This window comes from Heterodontus francisci, chromosome 18 (assembly GCF_036365525.1).
Source record: "Heterodontus francisci isolate sHetFra1 chromosome 18, sHetFra1.hap1, whole genome shotgun sequence".
In the NCBI taxonomy this organism is placed as follows: domain Eukaryota; kingdom Metazoa; phylum Chordata; class Chondrichthyes; order Heterodontiformes; family Heterodontidae; genus Heterodontus; species Heterodontus francisci.
This window is the reverse complement of record NC_090388.1, coordinates 64,127,929-64,151,808: the sequence shown is the minus strand read 5'-3', so window position 1 is coordinate 64,151,808 and position 23,880 is coordinate 64,127,929. Positions and strand designations below refer to the sequence as shown.

Below are 23,880 nucleotides of genomic sequence, written 5' to 3'. Positions count from 1 at the left end.
ACCTTTAAAAACATGTGCAGAGAAAACAAAAATAGGAAGGAAACAGCCCCATTAACTGCTAAAGGTATTTTCCATATGTTTATAATTATTGACAATTTTAGCATACATTGAGTATATTGTCTTCCAGATTTATGGAAATTCTCTTTATAAAATGATGTTAGAAATCAGATTGTTACTCCTTGTGTGAGTACAGAGGGTGGGTTGATGCGAAAGATCGTGCCACCGTCTGGTGTGCCAATTTTGCCAAAATAGTGCCGACTAATGTGCTGGCTTGCCGGCATCATCCCACCCCCAGGCCATTTTCCCAAAAGTGGGATTGAGGGTGGTAGGGCTATCCACCTACAAGCATTGGGTAGCCAATTAAGGTAAGTTAATTGGCCATTTGCAGAGGCTGACTGGTATTTTTCAGTTGGCCTGTGGGCCCCCTTGGCATTGGAAACTAGGCCAGCTGCCTAGAGGCAGCCTCCCATGACAGACCAGGGGGCCAGCACTCCAGGCAGACTTTCAGGCTCTCCCTGCCTGGCTGACCACAGCTGCAGGCCACCCTTTGGAGAGGTTCCCACTCCATGATGTGATCAGCTGTTGTGACCATTTTTTAATTTAAAAGTTGCAGAGAGGGCCCCTCAAGATGGCGGTGCCCTCTCTCTTACCTGAAGCGGCAGGCTTCATCTCCTTCTGAGCTGAAAGCCCTCCTATTGGCCCTCCAGCCTCAAGTGCCTGCCGCTGTCCTTAATTGGATGGCGAGACCGTCCTCTGGTCATTAATTGGCCTATTCAGGAAAAATCACTACCGGTTGACTGTTTCCCCTCAGAATATGGGATCCTAACCCCAATTTGAGCCAGATTTTGGGGTCCAAACCCAAAATCCTGCCCCTTGTCTTTGTTGAGATGGCACTGTCGCCTTACAAGAACCTAATTAATGTGAAGGACAGTTTTTGGCACGACTGATTTATGTTATTGAAGTCCCAGACTCCGAAATCCTGAAAACTGAAAGTGTCAATTCCATTAAGTAATCTCAGAAATAAACACATCCAAAAGCTATGTCTGAATTCTCTAAATAATATGCCTACACTTCAACCTCTGAGGAATCTTCCCTACCACTAAAAGCATCAATATGACGATACTTGTTCCAATATTTAATCATTATCCCCTTTATCCAAGAGATTGTCCGATTGCAGGCCAGTTAGATGCTATTTATTCGCGCCCATTGGGAATTGAATTGAATCTAACTGGCCGCACCAAAAGAATTAAAAATGGAGACTGAGGGGGAGGACTGATGAAAAGATGTTTGGGCCCACCTGACTGGTCCGGGCTGGGCTACTTGTACATCTCAATGATGGGAAGTGAGAACGCAATTTTCAGACACACTGGCTGTCTGGTCAGGGGAAGCAGCACAATGTAGGAGTCCATGTTGTTCCCTGTGGTACAAATAAAAGATGGTAAAGATTGCAATACATTGCTTATCAAAAAGATTTTAAAAACAGTGCAATATGTACCAATAACCCTTTTAAAAATAAGGCCAAATCCTTATAAAGAGGATTTGATTAAATAAACAAAAACTCTGAAATGGGCAGGTGCTTAAGAACATAGTAGTTGAATAGAATCCTTTAAAAAAAAACTTCCTCCCCAATACCAAAATAAACAAAAGAAATCAGTTAAGAGTAATATAAATATACTTTACTCTGTATAAGTATTGTGTATTTTAGATATTACAGCAGAAATGTGTGTATTGAGTAACTTCCTCCGTGCAATATCCTTGTGGGGGTGGGGGAAAAGGAACCATGAATGTTGGAAATCTGAAGTAAAAGAAGGAAGATGCTGGAAATACAACTCCTGAAAGAGAAATGTCTGATTTCCTTTCAAATGTTGATCGACCTACTGCCAGAATTTTCCGTTTTCATTTTAATGTTGTCAAGGTTTTCCTTGTTTTTGAGCCATTGCAATAGTGCAGCACCACAATGTAGAGCTGAGGTTGACATCCCTTTGTCTCTTTGATGGAAGATCTCCTGATTTTGGTATAAATCCAGGATAGCTAAGTATGTTGGAATTTCTATTGACCTTGACTGCAAGTCGATAGTTTTACAGCCCTAACTATGTTTAATCACTGCACCAATAAAAGTAGGATACAGGAAGCTGTACTCCTTAAGAACTGGACATTTATGTTGCTTTTTGTTGCATTTTAACTTCCAGGAAATTCGCCTCATTGATTATGAAAAAATGGTCGATAGCAAAGGGACAAGAGTTGTGGCATTTGGCCAGTGGGCTGGAGTAGCAGGTACTTCTTTGTTCAATTTAACCTTTCCCACTTGGAACATAAACATGATGATCTGAACAGTAATTTCTAATAGTTTCTTCCTGCTGTTTGTGACAGGAATGATCAACATTTTACATGGTTTGGGACTGCGCTTCCTTGCCCTTGGCCACCATACTCCTTTCATGGTAAGAGTCTTCTGCTTTTCCAGCCTTTGTGTATTACTGTGCTGCTGGGTCTACTGGCTTGTTTAGTCACCAATCGCCAATATGAATAAATACAAATGGTAGTCCTTTTATTGAGATGGTTACTGTGCTAATGATAGCTGTGATTAATTGGGCATAGGTTTGCCAACTCAGATTGAGGTATTCCTGGAGGTTTGATCATGGCATGTTTGATCATGCGACACTTGCTCGCAGTTTGTAAATGTTATTGTATTTAACTTCGAGTAGTTGGTAGTTGAGTACCTTTGCTCGGAGTTTTGCACCACCAGATGGTCTAAGGCCACCTGTAAGCTGATGAAGAGGGTAAACAGGCAGAAACCACAGGTGGGGTATGCCAATGTGGTGATTTAGTTTTAGTTTTAGAGATACAGCACTGAAACAGGCCCTTCGGCCCACCGAGTCTGTGCCGACCATCAACCACCCATTTATACTAATCCTACACTAACCCCATATTCCTACCACATCCCCACCTGTCCCTATATTTCCCTACCACCTACCTATACTAGGAGTAATTTATAATGGCCAATTTACCTACCAACCTGCAAGTCATTTGGCTTGTGGGAGGAAACCGAAGCACCCGGAGAAAACCCACGCAGACACAGGGAGAACTTGCAAACTCCACACAGGCAGTACCCAGAATTGAACCCAGGTCGCTGGAGCTGTGAGGCTGCGGTGCTAACCACTGCCCTCTATTCTTCCATGTTGCTAGCAGCAATGTCTAGGAGACTTTCCTTCCATTCCAGGACAGTTTGTAACCCTCTATCCAGATACATCAAATTAAATGTAATTGTGTAAATCAGAGTTGCACGTGGGGGCAATATGGGGGTGGGGTGAAGGGTACCATTCATTTAAACAAAGAATGAGTTACAACTGCTGCAGGGTGTTGGTGAGACCGCACCTAGAGTACAGCATTTGTTCTCACTTAATGAGGGATATACTTGCATTGGAGGCAGTTCAGAGAAGGTTCACTCGGCTGATTCCTGGGATGAAAGGGTGGTTTATGAGGAAAGGTTGAGCAGGTTGGGCCTATACTCACTGGAGTTTAGAAGAATGAGAGGTGAGCTTATTGAAACATATAAGATTCTGAGAGAGCTTGACATGGTAGATGCTGAGAGGATGTTTCCCCTTATGGGGCAATCTAGAACTAGGCACAGTTTCAAAATAAGGGGTCTTCATTTAAGACGACGATGAGGAGGAATTTCTTCTCTGAGGGTCATTAATCTTTGTAATTCGTTTCTCCAGAGAGCAGTGGAGGCTGGGTCATTGAATATATGAGTTGGACAGATTTTTGATCTTTCTTCTTTTGGGCCTCCTTATCTCGAGAGACAATGGATACGCGCCTGGAGGTGGTCAGTGGTTTGTGAAGCAGCGCCTGGAGTGGCTATAAAGGCCAATTCTGGAGTAACAGGCTCTTCCACAGGTGCTGCAGAGAAATTTGTTTGTTGGGGCTGTTGCACAGTTGGCTCTCCCCTTGCGCCTCTGTCTTTTTTCCTGCCAACTACTAAGTCTCTTCGACTCGCCACAATTTAGCCCTGTCTTTATGGCTGCCCGCCAGCTCTGGCGAATGCTGGCAACTGACTCCCACGACTTGTGATCAATGTCACACGATTTCATGTCGCGTTTGCAGACGTCTTTATAACGGAGACATGGACGGCCGGTGGGTCTGATACCAGTGGCGAGCTCGCTGTACAATGTGTCTTTGGGGATCCTGCCATCTTCCATGCGGCTCACATGGCCAAGCCATCTCAAGCGCCGCTGACTCAGTAGTGTGTATAAGCTGGGGATGTTGGCCGCTTCAAGGACTTCTGTGTTGGAGATATAGTCCTGCCACCTGATGCCAAGTATTCTCCGAAGGCAGCGAAGATGGAATGAATTGAGACGTCGCTCTTGGCTGGCATACGTTGTCCAGGCCTCGCTGCCGTAGAGCAAGGTACTGAGGACACAGGCCTGATACACTCGGACTTTTGTGTTCCGTGTCAGTGCGCCATTTTCCCACACTCTCTTGGCCAGTCTGGACATAGCAGTGGAAGCCTTACCCATGCGCTTGTTGATTTCTGCATCTAGAGACAGGTTACTGGTGATAGTTGAGCCTAGGTAGGTGAACTCTTGAACCACTTCCAGAGCGTGGTCGCCAATATTGATGGATGGAGCATTTCTGACATCCTGCCCCATGATGTTCGTTTTCTTGAGGCTGATGGTTAGGCCAAATTCATTGCAGGCAGACGCAAACCTGTCGATGAGACTCTGCAGGCATTCTTCAGTGTGAGATGTTAAAGCAGCATCGTCAGCAAAGAGGAGTTCTCTGATGAGGACTTTCCGTACTTTGGACTTCGCTCTTAGACGGGCAAGGTTGAACAACCTGCCCCCTGATCTTGTGTGGAGGAAAATTCCTTCTTCAGAGGATTTGAACGCATGTGAAAGCAGCAGGGAGAAGAAAATCCCAAAAAGTGTGGGTGCGAGAACACAGCCCTGTTTCACACCACTCAGGATAGGAAAGGGCTCTGATGAGGAGCCACCATGTTGAATTGTGCCTTTCATATTGTCATGGAATGAGGTGATGATACTTAGTAGCTTTGGTGGACATCCGATCTTTTCTAGTAGTCTGAAGAGACCACGTCTGCTGACGAGGTCAAAGGCTTTGGTGAGATCAATGAAAGCAATGTAGAGGGGCATCTGCTGTTCACGGCATTTCTCCTGTATCTGACGAAGGGAGAACAGCATGTCAATAGTCGATCTCTCTGCACGAAAGCCACACTGTGCCTCAGGGTAGACGCGCTCGGCCAGCTTCTGGAGCCTGTTCAGAGCGACTCGAGCAAAGACTTTCCCCACTATGCTGAGCAGGGAGATTCCACGGTAGTTGTTGCAGTCACCGCGGTCACCTTTGTTTTTATAGAGGGTGATGATGTTGGCATCGCGCATGTCCTGGGGTACTGCTCCTTCGTCCCAGCACAGGCATAGCAGTTCATGTAGTGCTGAGAGTATAGCAGGCTTGGCACTCTTGATTATTTCAGGGGTAATGCTGTCCTTCCCAGGGGCTTTTCCGCTGGCTAGGGAATCAATGGCATCATTGAGTTCCGATTTGGTTGGCTGTATGTCCAGCTCATCCATGACTGGTAGAGGCTGGGCTGCATTGAGGGCAGTCTCAGTGACAGCATTCTCCCTGGAGTACAGTTCTAGGTAGTGCTCAACCCAGCGGTCCATCTGTTTGCGTTGGTCAGTGATTATGTCCCCCGATTTAGATTTGAGGGGGGTGATCTTCTTGATGGTTGGCCCAAGAGCTCTCTTCATGCCATCATACATTCCTCTGATGTTTCCGGTGTCTGAGGCCAGCTGAATATGACTGCATAGGTGTTGCCAGTAGTCGTTTGCGCAACGCCTAGCTGTTCTTTGTGCAGTACTTCTGGCTGCTTTAAGTGCTGCGGAGGGAGTACAAGGGAGTAAAGGGTTATGGGGGCAGGCTGGAAGGTGGAGTTAAGGCTACAATCAGATCAGTCATGATCTTATTAAATGGCAGAGCAGGCTCGAGGGGCTGCATGGCCTACTCCTGTTCCTATTTTTTATAGTTTTATAATTAATGAAGAGGATAACGAGCCCACAGACTTTTCTTAGTAACTTCACTTAACAGTTGCCGAACTAGCAGGCTGTACTTTTGAACACAGTTGAATGGGAGTTATCTGATGGCAACTCAGATAGCCAGCCAGGGAAGACTAGAACACTGGAGCCTAGTTTTTATACACTTACAAACTTTTATTTACAGAGATACACATTGCATGTTGTGCACCTCCAACCTTTCAGTCAGCTCCTACATATATGAGCACAGGTGATTCCCCAATAATATCCACCACCTGAATACAAATAACAACACCCAATTGATACACAATAAATCGTGGCCGGCCAATTCCATTCTGCCTGCTGTAGCTGGGCCGTGCTTCCGGCAAAATTCCAGCAGCAGGGCAGGACCAGCAGCCATGAAATTCCAGGCGGTTTCTTAAAATGGCTGACAGGAAATGGCTGAGAGCTGAAGGTGGGCAACCATCGAACCGAGCCTCGCGTTCTCCAAGGGAGACAGGCTGCAGGTATGATGGTGGGGGATAGGGAGGCAGGTTTCAACACTTGTGTCAGCAGCTTTCAGGAAAGACCTATACAGGCCGCAGTCCACAGATGTTTCACTGGAGTTGCTAGCAGTGGTGGTGTTACGGCCAGGTGAGGAGAGGGTCTCAGACTCCCCTCTTTTCCTTCCTCTTTTGACCACAGCAGGGATTATTCCCTTTTTAAAAAACCGTGGTTGTGCTTACCACCTCAGTGAGTGTTTTACCTTTTACCTTTAATGTGATGTGGGCGGCACAGTGGCGCAGTGGTTAGCACTGCAGCCTCACAGCTCCAGCGACCCAGGTTCAATTCTGGGTACTGCCTGTGTGGAGTTTGCAAGTTCTCCCTGTGTCTGCGTGGGTTTCCTCCGGGCGCTCCGGTTTCCTCCCACATGCCAGAGACTTGCAGGTTGATAGGTTAATTGGCCATTATAAGTTGCCCCTAGTATAGGTAGGTGGTAGGGAAATATAGGGACAGGTGGGGATGTGGTAGGGATATGGGATTAGTGTAGGATTAGTATAAATGGGTGGTTGATGGTCGGCACAGACTCGGTGGGCCGAAGGGCCTGTTCCAGTGCTGTATCTCTAAACTAAACTAAAACTGAAGAACCAATCGGACAGGTTTTCTTGCATTTAAACAAGAAAGAGGTGAGTTTATTGTACTTAATCTAAAACCGATCTAGAAAATAATAAATTTACGCTACACATTCACACGAGAATCAGATATACACAAATAGATTACAAAGGGAAAAGTAGATTTGGTATTTGGATTGGAGTCCAGAATAAATGGAACTTAAATACACTGTCTGTGGAGTGGATGATTTGGTGGTCTTCCAGCTGAAGCTGTATTCTTGAAGTCCTTGGCTGGATAAAGTGCACTTTACGGTTGGCCGGCTTAGCTCAAGGCTTTCTTGGAGGCAGACTTGGAGTTGGTTCTATTCCCCTGGTCTCTAGCTGTAGCAGTCTAGTAGGCTTGGATCGATCCATAGTTGCAGACGGTTTCCAAAGTTGTGTTATTTGGAGGGGAGTGGCGGGGTGGGGGCGGGGGGGGGGTGTTGCATGGGGAGAGAGACAGAGAAAGGGAGGCACACAGCCTTTTCCTGCTGCACGGTCTGAGTTACTGGCTTGTCTCTTTGTCCAAGGGGGAAAAAAACACCTTCCACTGAGAGGGACAGATGGTCACATGACTGCTTCAGGTTTTCTGGAACCTTGTAGTGAAATTCAGGGTCAGGAATTTGCTCCACAGGCCCCAGGATGCCAATTTACACTTGGAGGGGGGTTGCTCTTTCAAAGTCAAGGTGTTAGGATTGCCTTGACTGCCGTGCTAATGAAGTAATTTTAGGTAATTCAATCACTTAGAGCAAGCCATTGTCCTGGGGCCATGCTGCTCAAACCTCTGGCTCTGGGTGGATCTTTTTGAATATGAAAATTTCGGATGCAAATTATGGTGGCCATCTTGGCTGCTAGTTTTTTAAAAAGTTAACTGCAGGGGTTTTCCCGTAAAAAGCTTAATGTAAGTTTTCAACTGATGAATTAAAAATTCTTTAGTTGGCATATTGTGTTTTCATGACAGTATCCATGTGATCAGTCTTCTCTTCTGGGAGACTCCTGGACAATCTGGGATACTCTAAGGCAATCCAGGAGGGTTGTAAATGCTCATTGGGCTTAGATCTGCAGTGAGATTGTGAACTGGGACAATTGAAAGTAAAATGGACTTAAATAATCCTTTTTTGTCAATACTTTTTCAACCCCTTTTCCTTCCACCTCTCTCTTTTGAAAGCATTGTTTTCCTTGCTAGGAGTTAGATATACCAGCTGATGTCTCTAACATCTTGCCCAAAGCTTGTTATTCATGTTGCCCTAGATAAAGATATCAGAATGCTGTTCACCAGTGCAGCATTACATCTCAGTCCAAATCATATCTTCTCTTGTCATTCACGCTCATAAGTTCCAGCAGGAGGGGTTGCTGATTTGTTATTGGGACCTTCCCAACCATGGGGCTCTGAGTTTAATTGTGGCGCATCATGGCTGAGGTCCACTCACTCAAGGCAGCCTGGGAATGGAGTCTACCATCATCTTTACGGGTAAGCTGCCTTAAGCATCTGAGCCATTCACCCAAGAGTTAGCAGCAGGGATATAAAATTGCAATTATCCTTGGGTGGCACAGTATCCATTTCCAGTGTTACCACAGACTATTCTTTTTCAGTTAACCCTCTTTTTTTTTTAGCTTCACTTTCAAATGCTTGGATTTTTGATGGTCCAATTCTGGCACAGAAATTTTCAAACCCTTCACCAAAAGGCCAACACTCCCACTCCACCCCCCCCCCCCCCCCCCCCCCATATAAGAGATATAAAATATCTCTTAAACTTGCTGTGCAAGGTTAGGCTTGTGGCAAACTCCTCAGACCTTATCCTGTTCTGCCGCTGTAACTTTGGCAGAAGTGTGGCAGAACCCCTGTTTTGAGTGGGGTGGGTGTGGTGGTTAGGGAGGAGAGGCTTCAAGGCAATTCCCCAGCAATGGTATTTTGGGACGGTCCTCCCATGAATCTATTCATGAAGCAATCAGCCCAAGTTGGAGTTATCTGGTGAGCTGTTGTGTTAATCAGCAATGGGGTATTCAGTTGGTACTTTCTCTTTCCAGCACATTGGCATGGCCCACAATTACCGGAACAGTGCCCAGGCGGTGCAAGCTGTACGGGACTGCGGATACGAGATCTCCTTAGGTTTAATGCCGAAGTCCATTGGACCAGTTACGTTTGTCTTCACAGGCACCGGTAATGTCTCCAAGGTAGGTTGCATGCATTTTATCAAGTTCAAGGGGGACGCCTATAATATTTTGATGAAACCTTGTAATGTTGTAGAAATCAGACACTTTCATGGAAATCCTCAAATCCGCCTGGTTTCCTATGAGAGCTGCAGCCTGACGATGACTGGGTGCAATATCATGGTTTGAATGGTCAACGAGCTCATGTCAGCTTCTTCTTCATGATTTCAGTGATGGTGCTATCTGGTTACTTTTCATGCCTTTCTGATATTCTTCCCGGTATTGTTTGTTTATGGTAGGAGTTAATAAATTCAGAGAAGGAAAAGATGCTTATTAACGAATAGCTCAATGGTAATATGGGGATGTGGGGTGTCCTTCAAAATAGAAATGTCTTTCATTTCCTATTGCAACTGGGTGAAATCTTGCTATTTTTTTTTTTGTGGATTTATCACATTATTATCAAGCTGTTCACCTGATCCAGAACAGTAGAAGCAAAGGACACGCCCTGTGCTTAAAGGGAGGCTAAGTTCAAAACAAATCTGTGGAAACATTATATCAGTCAGTGAGTGGCCAGTCTGTGGGGAAAAGCTCACGAGGGAGATGGTGGAAGCAGTTAATATTGATTCATTCAAATGGAAATGGGATGGATTTCTTTCTGAAAATAACATTTTCGGATACAGTATATGATTAATTTGAGAAACGGCATGCGGTAAGTGTAGAATGCTTGGGAGGAGCAGTTGACTTTGGATCTATGGTTCACAGAGCTCTCCACCACTGGGGTTTACCTCTTGTCACGTCTGGGTCTGTTGTAGACTTACTGATAGAAGATAATTGCTACAGTTAGTCAACAACACTATTATCGTAATATCATATGACTATCAGAATGGTAGAAGATGAACGAGATGAACCTTGGTCTTTTTCGTCTAGTAATTCATATGTTCCCATGTCATATTACACAAATGCTTCTGCAGTATTCATTCTGTTTAATTGAAGCTGCAGATGTCTTCCACATCATTGCCAGCAGCCTTAGATTCAATTGGATAACTGTTCTGACTTTAAAAGCCTTGACTATCAGTCATTATTTCAGAGCTTTCATAAAGCAACAAATTTTGATTGTTGGATTACTCCTGCTAGCCTGTTGTTTTCTGTGTTCACACAGCTGTAACTAAAGAAACACATCTGTCATTGCCAATCTATGAATGGGTTTCATTTTCCTTGATCAAGAAATGCAGTGTTAAATAATTTTTGTCTTAATAAGCACAAGTTTTCTCTGACTTCCGCATTTTTATTCTGGAATAATAATTTTGAGCTAACTCAGAACTTTTTGTACATCTAGAACTCTAAGTCCTGTGGATAGACTGAAAGAGTACACCATAATGGAGCACTCAAGCTGAAATTCTCCTTATAACTGTGTACAGTTGTTGTCATCTTGATTTTGGAGGGGCAGGGGATGAACAGAGGGGAGTGGAAGGACATTTTCCAAATGCATTATTTTCAATTTTGAAACAGCTTTGCATTTCAGTGAAGGAGCAGAAGATTTGGATTCCCAAAAGGTGTTAGCTATGTTTATTAAGTTAACTGGACAGAAACTGTGTTGTGTTTTATTAGGACGTGCCGCTTTTCTACAAATTTTACTGCATGCTGCTTCAATGGTCTTCTTGAAAGTCATTCCAGTTTTTCAAAGCCTATTGTATTTCTACCCTCCCAGTTTTTATTTTAGCTTTGGTGCCTGCCTATTTTAACCTTAAAGATACGATATATCAGGGCTGTCCACCGTATGGCCTGCAGGCCAGGATCCGGCCCGCCAAAGGTTTCCATCCGGACCGCAGCTGTCCCTCATCTTCGCCAGGGCTCCATGAGTGGAGATGGAGATTTCCTTTTGTCTTCCTGCAAAGCGGCCTTTTTTAAAACATTGCGCTGTTGGTTTCACAGGTGCCAGCTGCTGAAGCAGGAACGCGCTTCCCAACATCGGAAAGATTCGGGGTTTTCTGACTTTTTAAAGCCCACTGCAAAACTCAGAATCTGTCTGATATTGGGAAGCGCGTTCCTGCTTCAAACGTTGTCAGCTGTGAAACTGACAGCGTGATGTTTTTAAACAAACTGACCAACCACAAAGCTGTTGTTCTGAGCGCTCCTGCTCAGTGCAACTGTCAGGGAGGTGGGGGGGGGGGTGGTGGTGGGGGAAACAGAGAGAGGGGGGGAAACAAAGAGAGCGAGAGAGAGAGAGAGGGGGGAACAGAGAGAGAGAGGGGGGAACAGAGAGAGAGAGGGGGGAACCGAGAGAGAGAGGGGGGAACAGAGCGAGAGAGAGAGAGGGGAACAGAGCGAGAGAGAGAGGGGGGAACAGAGCGAGAGAGAGAGAGAGGGGGGAACAGAGCGAGAGAGAGAGAGAGGGGGGAACAGAGCGAGAGAGAGAGGGGGGAACAGAGCGAGAGAGAGAGGGGGGAACAGAGCGAGAGAGAGAGGGGGGAACAGAGCGAGAGAGAGAGGGGGGAACAGAGCGAGAGAGAGAGGGGGAACAGAGAGAGAGAGAGAGGGGGGAACAGAGAGAGAGAGAGGGGGGGGAACAGAGAGAGGGGGGGAACAGAGAGAGAGAGAGAGGGGGAGAACAGAGAGAGAGAGAGAGGGGGGGAACAGAGAGAGAGAGAGAGAGGGGGGGAACAGAGAGAGAGAGAGAGAGGGGGGGGAACAGAGAGAGAGAGGGGGGGAACAGAGAGAGAGGGAGAGGGGGGAAACAAAGAGAGAGAGAGAGAGGGGGGAAACAAAGAGAGAGAGAGGGGGAACAGAGAGAGGGAGAGAGGGGGGGGGGGAACAGAGAGAGAGAGAGAGAGGGGGAACAGAGAGAGAGAGAGAGAGAGAGAGAGAGAGAGGGGGGGTAGAGAGAGGGAGAGGGGGGGAACAGAGAGAGAGGGAGAGGGGGGGAACAGAGAGAGAGGGAGAGGGGGGAAACAAAGAGAGAGAGAGAGGGGGGGAAAAGAGAGGGGGGGGAAACAGAGAGAGAGAGAGGGGGGAAACAAAGAGAGAGAGAGAGAGAGGGGGGAAACAAAGAGAGAGAGAGGGGGGAACAGAGAGAGGGAGAGAGAGGGGGGGAACAGAGAGAGAGAGAGAGAGAGAGAGAGGGGGGGAACAGAGAGAGAGAGAGAGAGAGAGAGGGGGGAACAGAGAGAGAGAGAGAGAGAGAGAGGGGGGGGAACAGAGAGAGAGAGAGAGAGGGGGGGGGAACAGAGAGAGAGAGAGAGAGAGAGAGGGGGGGGGACAGAGAGAGGGGGGGGAACAGAGAGAGAGAGGGGGGGGGAACAGAGAGAGAGAGGGGGGGAACAAAGAGAGAGAGAGAGGGGGGAACAAAGAGAGGGGGGGGGGAAACAAAGAGAGAGAGAGAGAGGGGGGGGAAACAAAGAGAGGGAGAGAGAGGGGGGAACAAAGAGAGGGAGCGAGAGAGGGGGGAAACAAAGAGAGGGAGCGAGAGAGGGGGGGAAACAAAGAGAGGGAGAGAGAGAGGGGGGGAAACAAAGAGAGGGAGAGAGAGAGGGGGGAAACAAAGAGAGGGAGAGAGAGAGGGGGGAAACAAAGAGAGGGAGAGAGAGAGGGGGGAAACAAAGAGAGAGAGCGGGGGGAAACAAAGAGAGAGAGCGGGGGGAAACAAAGAGAGAGAGCGGGGGGAAACAAAGAGAGAGAGCGGGGGGAAACAAAGAGAGAGAGCGGGGGGAAACAAAGAGAGAGAGCGGGGGGAAACAAAGAGAGAGAGAGGGGGGAAACAAAGAGAGAGAGAGGGGGGAAACAAAGAGAGAGAGAGGGGGGAAACAAAGAGAGAGAGAGGGGGGAAACAAAGAGAGAGAGAGGGGGGAAACAAAGAGAGAGAGAGGGGGGAAACAGAGAGGGGGAGGGGAACAAAGAGAAAGAGAGGGGGGAAACAGAGAGAAAGAGAGAGAGGGGAAACAGAGAGAGAGAGAGAGAGAGAGAGGGGGAAACAGAGAGAGAGAGTGGGGGAAACAAAGAGAGAGAGAGAGAGAGAGAGGGGGAAACAAAGAGAGAGAGAGAGGGAAACAGAGAGAGAGGGGTGGGGCAGAGGTGGAGAACACCGAGAAAGAGAGAAACAGAAACAGAGAGAAAGATCTCACTCCTGAAAGATGCACATCTATCCTAAATACTCTGCATCGCTACATCAAGTGTGAGGGCAGAGATGACCACTTATGCAAGCAAAAACCATGCAAGATATGTCACTAAATCAGTTTTCAATATAGTGACGAGAAAGTAAGTCAATAAATTAATCTTCTCATTTAAAGCTTCTTCACAAAAATGCACATTTGTTGTTTTAAGATAAATTTTTAATGCCTTTCTCTTTTGAAATTTGCTCACTGGCCCCCCCAGGCCGAGCAAAAATCGTAGTGCAGCCCTCTGCCCGAAAATGTTGGACGACCTTGCTATATAAGTTGTTTTGCTGTAAATCTAAGAACTTGCTACATACAGTGACAATGGAAAATGGTCTATATATGTTTCTTGGAAGAAGAAAAAGCAACACTCTTTGCAATGATAACTGCTGTTACTTTTCCAGGGAGCACAAGAAGTATTTAATGAACTACCTTGTGAGTTTGTTGAACCGCATGAGCTGCAAGCTGTTTTCCAGTCTGGAGGTATTTAATAGTTATGATTGCTTCATTCCATTGTTTTCACATTAATCTGAAGTGATGAATATCTTATTTTCGTGGAGTCATGTTCACTGGCTGCTCTCCATAGTGCTCAAGACACACCCTTATTCAAAAAAAACTCCCCAGTCACAAGATGTCTAGTAGAACTCTGGTGGAATGTATTCGTTGGGATATTTTATGAACCCATGAATTTATGCCATTGCTTGACATTAGCAGCTACTTTAGGGTCTTGCAAGTCAGCACCACTGAGTTCACGGACCAGTAGAGAGCAGTACATGTATTTACATATATGGTATCCACATGCTTGTGCAGTGTTAAACTTGCTGAAGAACCAGTGAGCCAGCTGACATTTTACTGTCATCGAAAGATTCACAAGTAGTCGGTGAGAACTTTGTAAACATTTAGAGATTAGCGACACTTGGGAATTTCCCTTTTTTGGGGGACCCGATTATGTTATTCTTCTGTGCATGCAGTGGGCTACTAAATGACTTCACTACACATGTACCGGGCCTTCTAAGGATGTCTTTCCCTGTGAATGTGCTCAAGGGCCTCTAGAGATGTCAGCTCAACCTGGCTCACTGCCATTCCTGCTTAATAAAATTTGCTTCTTCAGACTGCCAACGTTGTGGTTGTGTGAACTCAGGAACGTTAGTGCTGTGCATTGTCTGAACTCGGAAATGTTCACGTTGTGCATTGTCTGAACTCGGGAGTGTTCCTGTTGTGCGTTGTCTGAATGTGGGAGTGTTAGCGTTGTGTATTGTCTGAATGTGGGAGTGTTAGTGTTGTGCATTGTCTGAATTCGGGAGTGTTAGTGTTGTGCATTGTCTGAATTCAGGAGTGTTAACGTTATGCATTGCCTGAACGGGAAGTGTTAGCGTTGTGTGTTGCCTGAACTGGAGAGTATTGGCGCTGGTCGTTGCCTGACCGAGGACTGTTAGCGCTGGTCGTTGCCTGAACGGGGTGTGTTAGCGCTGGTCGTTGCCTGAACGGGGTGTGTTAGCGCTGGTTGTTGCCTGAACGGGGTGTGTTAGCGCTGTGTTGAATGAACTGGAGAATATTCGCGCTGTTCATTACCTGAACTGGGAGTGTGTGTTAGCGCTGTGCATTGCCTGAACGGGGAGTATTAGCGCTGGTCGTTGCCTGACCAGGGACTGTTAGCTCCGTGTGTTTCCTGAACTGGGAGTGTGTGTTAGTGCTGTGCGTTGCCTGAACAGGGAGTATTAGCGCTGGTCGTTGCCTGACCAGGGACTGTTAGCTCTGTGTGTTTCCTGAACTGGGAGTGTGTGTTAGCGCAGTGCATTGCCTGAATCCGGGAGTCCAGTGCAGCACTGCCTGCCTTCAGCCTGAAGCAACTGATTTGATCAAATGACACATTCTGAACAGAATACTGGGAAACTGGTGTCCAATTACACCTCCCATTTCTGAGTCTTGTCTGCACACTAGCTGACTCATCCTTGCCAGCTAACGCAGACTTTTAGTATTTGAAGGGGCTGCTCCTCAAATTCTGGCTTTACTTCAGTCCCACGCTCCTGATCTTTGGGCACCCGGTGCGGAAGGGCGTGGGCCGGGAGGAGGATCTCCTGGTCGGTCTGCTCCTGGGCCTGGCCAAGGTGGCAATTCACAGATCCATGCTGCGGGCCATCGGGGGGTCCGTCCTCCCTGTCTTCCTGCCCCTCTTCCGCGGTTACGTTCGCGCCCGGCTGTCCCTGGAGAAGGAGCATGCGGTGTCCACTGGCACGCTTGAGGCCTTCTGTGACCGGTGGGCACCGCAGGGACTGGGGTGCATTGTTGACGCTGAGAATGGCATTTTAATTTGAGTTTTTTGTTTATTTATGTTTTTAATAAAGTTATTTTTAAAATTATGTATATAAAGGGGGCCTGAGGAATAAAGGCCCCCTCGACATGAGATACATAAAAGGGGCCTGGGGCATAAAGGACACCTTAAATAATAAGAAAAAAAAGACTTTTTAAAAAGTCTGCTTTGCATCGGCTGTTTTAGATTAGATTAGATTAGATTAGATTAGAGATACAGCACTGAAACAGGCCCTTCGGCCCACCGAGTCTGTGCCGAACATCAACCACCCATTTATACTAATCCTACACTAATCCCATATTCCTACCAAACATCCCCACCTGTCCCTATATTTCCCTACCACCTACCTATACTAGTGACAATTTATAATGGCCAATTTACCTATCAACCTGCAAGTCTTTTGGCTTGTGGGAGGAAACCGGAGCACCTGGAGAAAACCCACGCAGACACAGGGAGAACTTGCAAACTCCACACAGGCAGTACCCGGAATCGAACCCGGGTCCCTGGAGCTGTGAGGCTGCGGTGCTAACCACTGCGCCACTGTGCCGCCCATATTACATTGCAACCAGGGTAATGCTCAAAATGGTACGAGACTGTCTTGGGAGAGCAGTCTCACACCTGTCGCAGAAACTCCTGCTGGTTGGCGTTGCTTCATTTAGCCTGCACCTTTTACAAAACAGCAAAACTACATTACACAGCAGCAGATGAGCAGTGTGACCAAAGGTGGTTGATTGGCTTCTGAAATACAATTTAACAATAAAGTTATTGTCCATTTATTGAAGAGCTTTACCTGTTCCAGACTTGTTAAAAGAAACTATTTATCTTTTGCTACTGGTATAGACTTGTATTTTGTCTTAGACAAAATACAATAGGCTATATTTGAGTTTGTGTTACTAACCTTGATTGAAGCAAAACTGGGAGGTAGTTTTGTTGTACCTAGAACTGGTCAAATGACCATTTGCAGCTGATCATAATTAACCATTGCAAATGAAAAGACCTGGACAAGGGTGCAATACAATTAGGTACTGTTGGGTATCGGACAGGATAGTCTCTTGTGCCCACGGTTCTTAAGCAGATCAAGCTTCTGCTATGTCCTCAGCAGACGACATAGAACAGAACGGGTGTACACGCCACCCTAGTCATGAAATGATTAGTGCTGTGGGGGAGGGGTGGGCAATAATTATCAAAAAGGGCAACTAAGGAGGGGAAGGAATATAAATATTATTCAGATTTGACTGTTCTTCATTACAAATAACAATAATTAAAGTATTGTGAGCTCTTCACATTTCCAAACTAACTGCCTGTCATTAATTGTACAGATCAAAGTAAGGTTTACTGCACTGTTCTGAGTCGTCATCATCATGTTGTTAGAAAGAGTGATGGGAAATATGATCCTTTGGAATATCAACATCACCCTGACTTGTATACCTCGCGCTTCAGCACTGACGTAAGTAACCATCCTGCATTTGTTTTGTATAAAATAACATAATAAACTCCATTGAATGTGATGTAAAAATTTATCCTGTCACTGGATAAAGATTTATTTGAAGCACTATATTCTTCTGTAGATGACTAAGCTCAGTGACCCCACAGGTCCATTTTTATAGTCAGTCAGTGCCATGTCTAAGCTAAGTTCATTTTTGAAGATCGACAGTGAGAAAAACTTCTACATGTTGTTAGTCTACTGGGAGACAGTACTGTTCAGTGTTGTGTTTAGAAATGACTTGGTGATTCTGCCAGAGTTCTGTAGAACCCACAAGAACATAAAAAAATAGGAGCAGAAGTGGACCATATGCCCCCTCTACCCTGCTCCGCCATTCAATACGATCATGGCTGATCTTTTGCCTCAACTCTGCTTTCCCACCTGCTCCCATTTCCTTTGATTGCCTGGAATAACAAAAATCTATCTTGGTCTTAAATATACTCAAAGATGGAACATCCACAACCCTCTGGGATAGACAATTCCAAAGATTCCCAACCTTCTGAGTGAAGACGTTTCTCCTCATCTCAGTCCTAAATGATCAATCCCTTATCCTGAGACTGTGCCCTCATGTTCTAGAGTCCCCAGCTAGGAGAAAAAACCTCTCAGTCTCTAACCTGTCAAGACCGTTCAGAATCTTGTATGTTTCAATGCGATCACCTCTCATTCTTCTGAACTCCAGAGAGTGTAGGCCCAGTTTACTCAGCCTCTTATTATAGGACAACACTCTGACCCAGGAACCAACCTAGTGAACCTTCGCTCTACCGCCTCCAAGGCAAGTATATCCTTCCTTAAATATGAAGACCAGAACTGCATACAGTACTCCAGGTGTGGTCTCAACAAAGCCCTATACAATAGTAGCAAGACTTCCTTATTTTTGTACTCTAATCATCTTGCAATAAAGGCCAACATGCCACTTAACATCCTAATTGCTTGCTGTATCTGCATGCTAACTTTGTGTTCCTTCTACGAGTACACACGCTCTGAACATCAACATTTAGAAGTTTCATGCCTTTTAAAAAGTATTCTGTTTTTCAATTCTTACTACCAAAGTGAATAATATTACACTTCCCCACATTATACTCCACCTTGTTGTCCACTCACTTAACCTATCTATGTTTCTTTGTATAAAAGCAAAATACTGCAGATGTTGGAAATCTGAAATAAAAACAAGAAATGCTGGAACCACTCAGCAGGTCTGGCAGCATCTGTGGAATGAGAAGCAGAGTTAACGTTTCGGGTCAGTGACCCTTCTTCGGAACTGACAAATATTAGAAATGTCACAGGTTATAAACAAGGTGGGGGTGGGGCAAGAGATAACAAAGGAGAAGGTGTAGATTGGACAAGGCCACATAACTGACTAAAAGGTCATGGAGCAAAGGCAAACAATGTGTTAATGGTGTGTTGAAAGACAAAGCATTAGTACAGATAGGGTGTTAATGGACTAAAGATTGAACAGCAGCAAGTACAAACATGAAAAAAAAACAGTGGGTAAGCAAACTGAACAAACTGAGATGAAATGAAATAAACTTTAAAAAAATGTAAAAAAGAAAAAATAACTAAAAATAAAAGTAAAATGTGGGGCCCGTCATGCTCTGAAATAATTGAACTCAATGTTCAGTCCGGTAGGCTGTAGTGTGCCTAATCGGTAAATGAGATGCTGTTCCTTGAGCTTGCGTTGATGTTCACTGGAACACTGCAGCAATCCCAGGACAGAGATGTGAGCATGAGAGCAGGGGGGAGTGTTGAAATGGCAAGCAACCGGAAGCTCAGGGTCCTGCTTGCGGACTGAGCGGAGGTGTTCCGCAAAGCGGTCACCCAGACTGTTTATTTACTGCCATACCCTTTAGTCTATTTACCCAATCATCCTTAGCCAGCTCTCGCCTCATAATGTATGTAATTGGCTTTGTTTAAGTTTAAGATTCTTGTTTGGGACTGGAGTATGTTGCTGTCAAACCTAATATGGAATTCAGTTGTATTATGATCACTTTTTCTCCAGAGGATCATTTACTATGAGATTACTAGTTAAACCAGCCTCATTACATAATGCTAGGTCTAAAATAGCTTTATCTCTAGTTGGCTCCACAATATTGGTTCCAGGAAACTGTTTCAAAAGCATTCTACAAACTCATCTTCCAGACTACCTTTGCCAATTTGCTTTGTCCAGTCGATATGAAGATTAAAATCCCCCACGATTATTACAATGCCTTTGTTACAAACTCCAATTATTTCTTGCTTAATGCACCGTCCAACTTCTGCTAGGGGGTCGAGAAACTATTCCCACCAGCGTTTTCTGACCCTTGTTATTCTTAATTGCCACCCACACTGATTCTACTTCCTGATCTTCTGAGCCAAGATCCTTTCTCACTCCTCCTCTTCCATTCTGCCTGTCTTTTCGAAATGTACCCGGGAATATTTATTTTCCAACCTTGGTCACCTTGTAACCATGTCTTTCTAATGGCGAATAGATCTAAACCATTTATCTCTATTGCAAATGTTTTGTGCATTCAGATTAAGAAACTTTCATTTTTCTTTCCTACTATTCTTTTCATGAACCTTATTCCCTGATGCACTATTACTATTAATTTCTCAGTCCCTTCCTCTCTCACTCTGTTTGTCTTTGCCCAAATCGCTACATTGTTCTACTCCTTGACTTTTCTCTTTAGATTTCTATACCTCCCATCACCCAACACTTCCCACTCTTAGTTTAAAGCCCTATCCACAGCCCGAGGTATACAATTTGTAGGACACTGATCCCAGCCCAGCTAAAGTAGAGCCAACACAACAGAACAGCTCCCTCTTTCCCCAGTACCGTGCCAGTGCTCCATCAATCAAAATCCTTTCTTCCCACACAACTCTTTGAGCCACGCATTTTATTCTCTAATCTGCTTTATCCTCTGCCATTTGGTGCATGGCTCAGGTTTCAATCCAGAGATTATTACCTTGAGATGGTCCCTGCTGTTTCTGAAATTCAATGGTGGCCTGGTAAGGGCTGGAACTGCTGCCCACCCTTTTTGAATCACATGCCATCAGCATGTGACCTTGGAGGTTGGAACAAGCCAGGGGCTCCTTCAACTGGGAGGTATAACTTCACGGCTGTCTTGGGACCCAGGGCAGGACTGGGGCCTGGTATACCAAGTGAAATCCAGTGTACCGGTCTTCTGATGGACAGAATTGGAACCCACCAAAGGGGCTCCTGGCCAGGAAAGCAGCCTGGATCCTTGAAGCCTGGGGATTTTTTTTAAATTTAGGATCACCCCCTTACACAGAGATCTTTGCAGGATGGGGGTGGGGTGGTGAGTGGGTTGCTGGGCAACTTTCCACCCTCTAACCCTGTGGTGGTTGGACGTTTTCTGATGAAAGTTCTGATGAAAGGTCACAGATCTGAAACGTTAACTCTGCCTCTCTCTCCACAGATGCTGCCTGACCTGCTGAGTATTTCCAGCAGTTTCTGTTTTTATTTTTGGTCAACAGGATAGTTTATTTCCTAATCAAAGTTCAGTTGACCTGAAACATGTTGCATGAGGAATTGAAACCCACACTGTGGAAGTTGTTCTACCAATCTGACACAGTGGCCAGAATTTTACGCCCTCCAAAGATCGGGTTGGTGGTGGGGTAGGGGGGAGGCATAAAATGTAGTGGGAAGCTTGGGGGGGGCCCTTCTTGACCCACTCCCACCTCTGCTGCCATTTTACGCAGGGCGGCAGTGGTGAAAACCTGCCTGACTGCCCCAGACCGATCAAGGCCCTTAAGTGGCCAGTTAATGGCCACTTAAAGGCCTCCTGCCACCATCACGGGGATTTTACGCTGGCCGGTCGGGCGGCCCAGGCCTGAGAAAAGCCGCCTGACAAAAGCAGGCGGCTCTCAGACAGCCTGGAGGGGGCAGTGGGGGCCCTCGTGATCAGGCACCCTGTACCCGACAGAGGGCCACCCCCGATGCCCCAACCACCCCCAACACCCAACACGCCCTCCCATCCCCCATTCGATCACCCTTGCCTTGCTGGGGCCCGACCTACCACCCCCGCCGAGGCTCCAAAAATGTACCTTTCCCCGGGGCCGTCCTTCCTCTCCTTCTCGAAGCTGGGTTACATCCCCAGCATTGGCCAACACTTCCAGTGGCACTGCTGGGACTAAGAGCTGCTGGCCCGCTGATTGGTTGTCAGCTCCATTAGCTGGGACTTCCACCTCAGTCAGTGGATGGCTCCTGTCTGTTGAGGGTAAAATTCAGCCCAGTAGCGCTCCACTTACATCGCCGTTTTTGACTTTAGGGTTCATCTATTCTGTCTAGTTTATTTCCAAGGTCATCATCAGATGTCAAGTGTGCCTGCGCTGTTAATATCAAGCATAGTTAAATCCACCCTTCACACCTAGAGAAATTGACTGATTCTTATGCTGCTCTCTGACTGATTTTATTTGTTATTTTTCCATTTAGAGTTTAACATACCAAACATATGAACATGTGAAAAATGGCAGATAGGAAACGACCTAATGGTCTGTCCAGCCTGTCCCACAGGATTGTGATGTCTTGCCATCACATTACATTGACTTGCCACTTCACCCAAACCCATGTGATCCACTGGGATAGGTAAACAAAAGATAGAAACTGAGGCCAATTAGGGCGGGGTGGGTTGAGGGGCAGTGGGCGGGGGAAATTGAAAATTTCTCAGGCAACGGAAACTAGTCCAGGAGACCAATCTGGCATTGATTTACATCACAGGATACCGACCTGTCATACATGGTGATCTGCAACCCTGCTAGAAACAGGCCCAGCTCTCACTTAAAGGAATTCAGTGAATCAGCATGACTGCATGAGCCAGAAGCCTGATCCACAAGTTCACTATTCTCTCAGAAAAGAACAACCTCCTGACATCAAACCTAATCTGCCTTTACATAACTTGAGATTGTGACACCTTGTCCTCACTAATCTATTTAGTTGAAATAGATTGTCTGCACAACACAGTCTAATCCCTTCCTCCTTTTATAAACCTCAATTAAATCAGCCCGAAGTCTATGCTTCTCTGAAAGTATAGAGACCCAGCTTGTTGAGTCTATCTTGGTAACTAAACTGGGATCTTGAAGATGCTAAAATGTCCACACTATTTTTCAGATTGCCCCATATACCACTTGTTTGGTGAACGGTATCTACTGGGATCCAGATACTCCTCGATTACTTACCCGATTGGATGCTCAGAATTTGCTGGCATCGGCCAAAAATTTTAACCCAGCTAGTGATGGTTGCCCAGAATTACCACACAGGTCAGTTGATTATAAATTGGTAATATAACAATTGTATGTTTAGTTAATTTATGTTCATAATGAGTTGTATCAGGGCACTTTCCATTGAAAAATGTGCACACAGAAAGATTCCCATTTTCTTGGTACAGTGTTAAAGGGAACAGGCTTGAGGGGCCGTACGGCCCAATCCTGCTTCTATATCTTCTGTCCTATTTCTTCGTCTTCTAATCATATTCCATTATACAATGTAGTTTATACATTTACAGGTAGATTCATTGATCTTGCACCCCTGTGGAGAGACACATTTCAAACAAGCCTGGGTCTTAAGAATCGGCCTACCGCACTGTTGTTGCCCTATCTTCCATTTGTGTCGATCTGTGAACTTACCAGGAAACAGGAATTTAAAATGAAAGGCTCCATGGTACATACCTATGCAACTTATGGAGACAAATAGTCGGCCAGCCCTGGTATAGTCATAGGGAATGGAAACATTTAAATAACTCTGACATTAGCATACAAATTTTTCACACATTCCTCTGTGGACAATTTTAACAAGCATTAATCTATTTATTTTAAACAAGTTAATGACTGCATATATATGGTAGATAAAGGACCAAGAAGTCATAAGTTGATGAGGCAAAGAGTAATTTGTAGACTGCAGTGAATGTGATCATTAACAATTCCACGAGGTGAAAGTTCAATACCATCCACTTCCTCACTATTGTTATCATCACAGTGCAAAAACATCACTAAAATAATGCATTGAGAGCCACATCCTACAAGGGCTTCACAAATTCCACTCTTCCCTGGGGTTTGGTGATTGTCATGGTTGAAGGAAATACAAAGAGACTCAAAAATTCTTGCAGACTGAAGGCCTGTACCTATTAGGCCAACCAACAGGAGGATAAACACCCCTCCCCCCAACCTGTCCTCAGCAGAAAGTGTAGGTGCAGGATGTTGGGTTAATGATAAGGTCCCCCCTCCCTCCCCCCCCCACCTACCTACAACTCTTAACAAGTGTCAGGCAATTGCCACTTGGAGTAGGTAATGTGTAAACTCTATCTGGAGCCCTGAAAGCACCTGACAGCCTGGAACCCTTTCCAGAAGTCCTATATAACCCAGACACTCTGCCCAGACTCTTTGGGAGGACAGTTGAGGGGAGTGAGTGGAGTTACAAGGACTGTGGCCGTAATCCATTAAGGATTTTCTTCCATTTTATTGGGCTACCCAAACTGTAGCTCAAGTCTTTGAGATCACTTACTCCAAAGGCAGAACCATTGAAATCTCTGTGACTCAGTTTAACTTGAGGGATGCTGCCAGATAACTCTGACCCCAAAAGCATGTGGGTCTCCGCTATACAAACAGCGTCAAATTGTCAACG

General features: G+C 45.7%; 1 protein-coding gene across 2 annotated transcripts in view; it reads left to right on the top strand.

Moving 5' to 3' along the window:
• Nucleotides 1-23,880, top strand: part of aass (aminoadipate-semialdehyde synthase) — a 122,670-nt gene that overhangs the window by 16,418 nt on the left and 82,372 nt on the right. For both annotated transcript variants that reach the window (XM_068050892.1, XM_068050893.1), the window contains exons 4-9: nt 2,190-2,274; nt 2,371-2,438; nt 9,203-9,349; nt 13,878-13,956; nt 17,104-17,231; nt 22,372-22,520. In XM_068050892.1, coding sequence (XP_067906993.1) covers nt 2,190-2,274; nt 2,371-2,438; nt 9,203-9,349; nt 13,878-13,956; nt 17,104-17,231; nt 22,372-22,520 — 656 coding nt within the window. The remainder of the gene's footprint in view (nt 1-2,189; nt 2,275-2,370; nt 2,439-9,202; nt 9,350-13,877; nt 13,957-17,103; nt 17,232-22,371; nt 22,521-23,880) is intronic.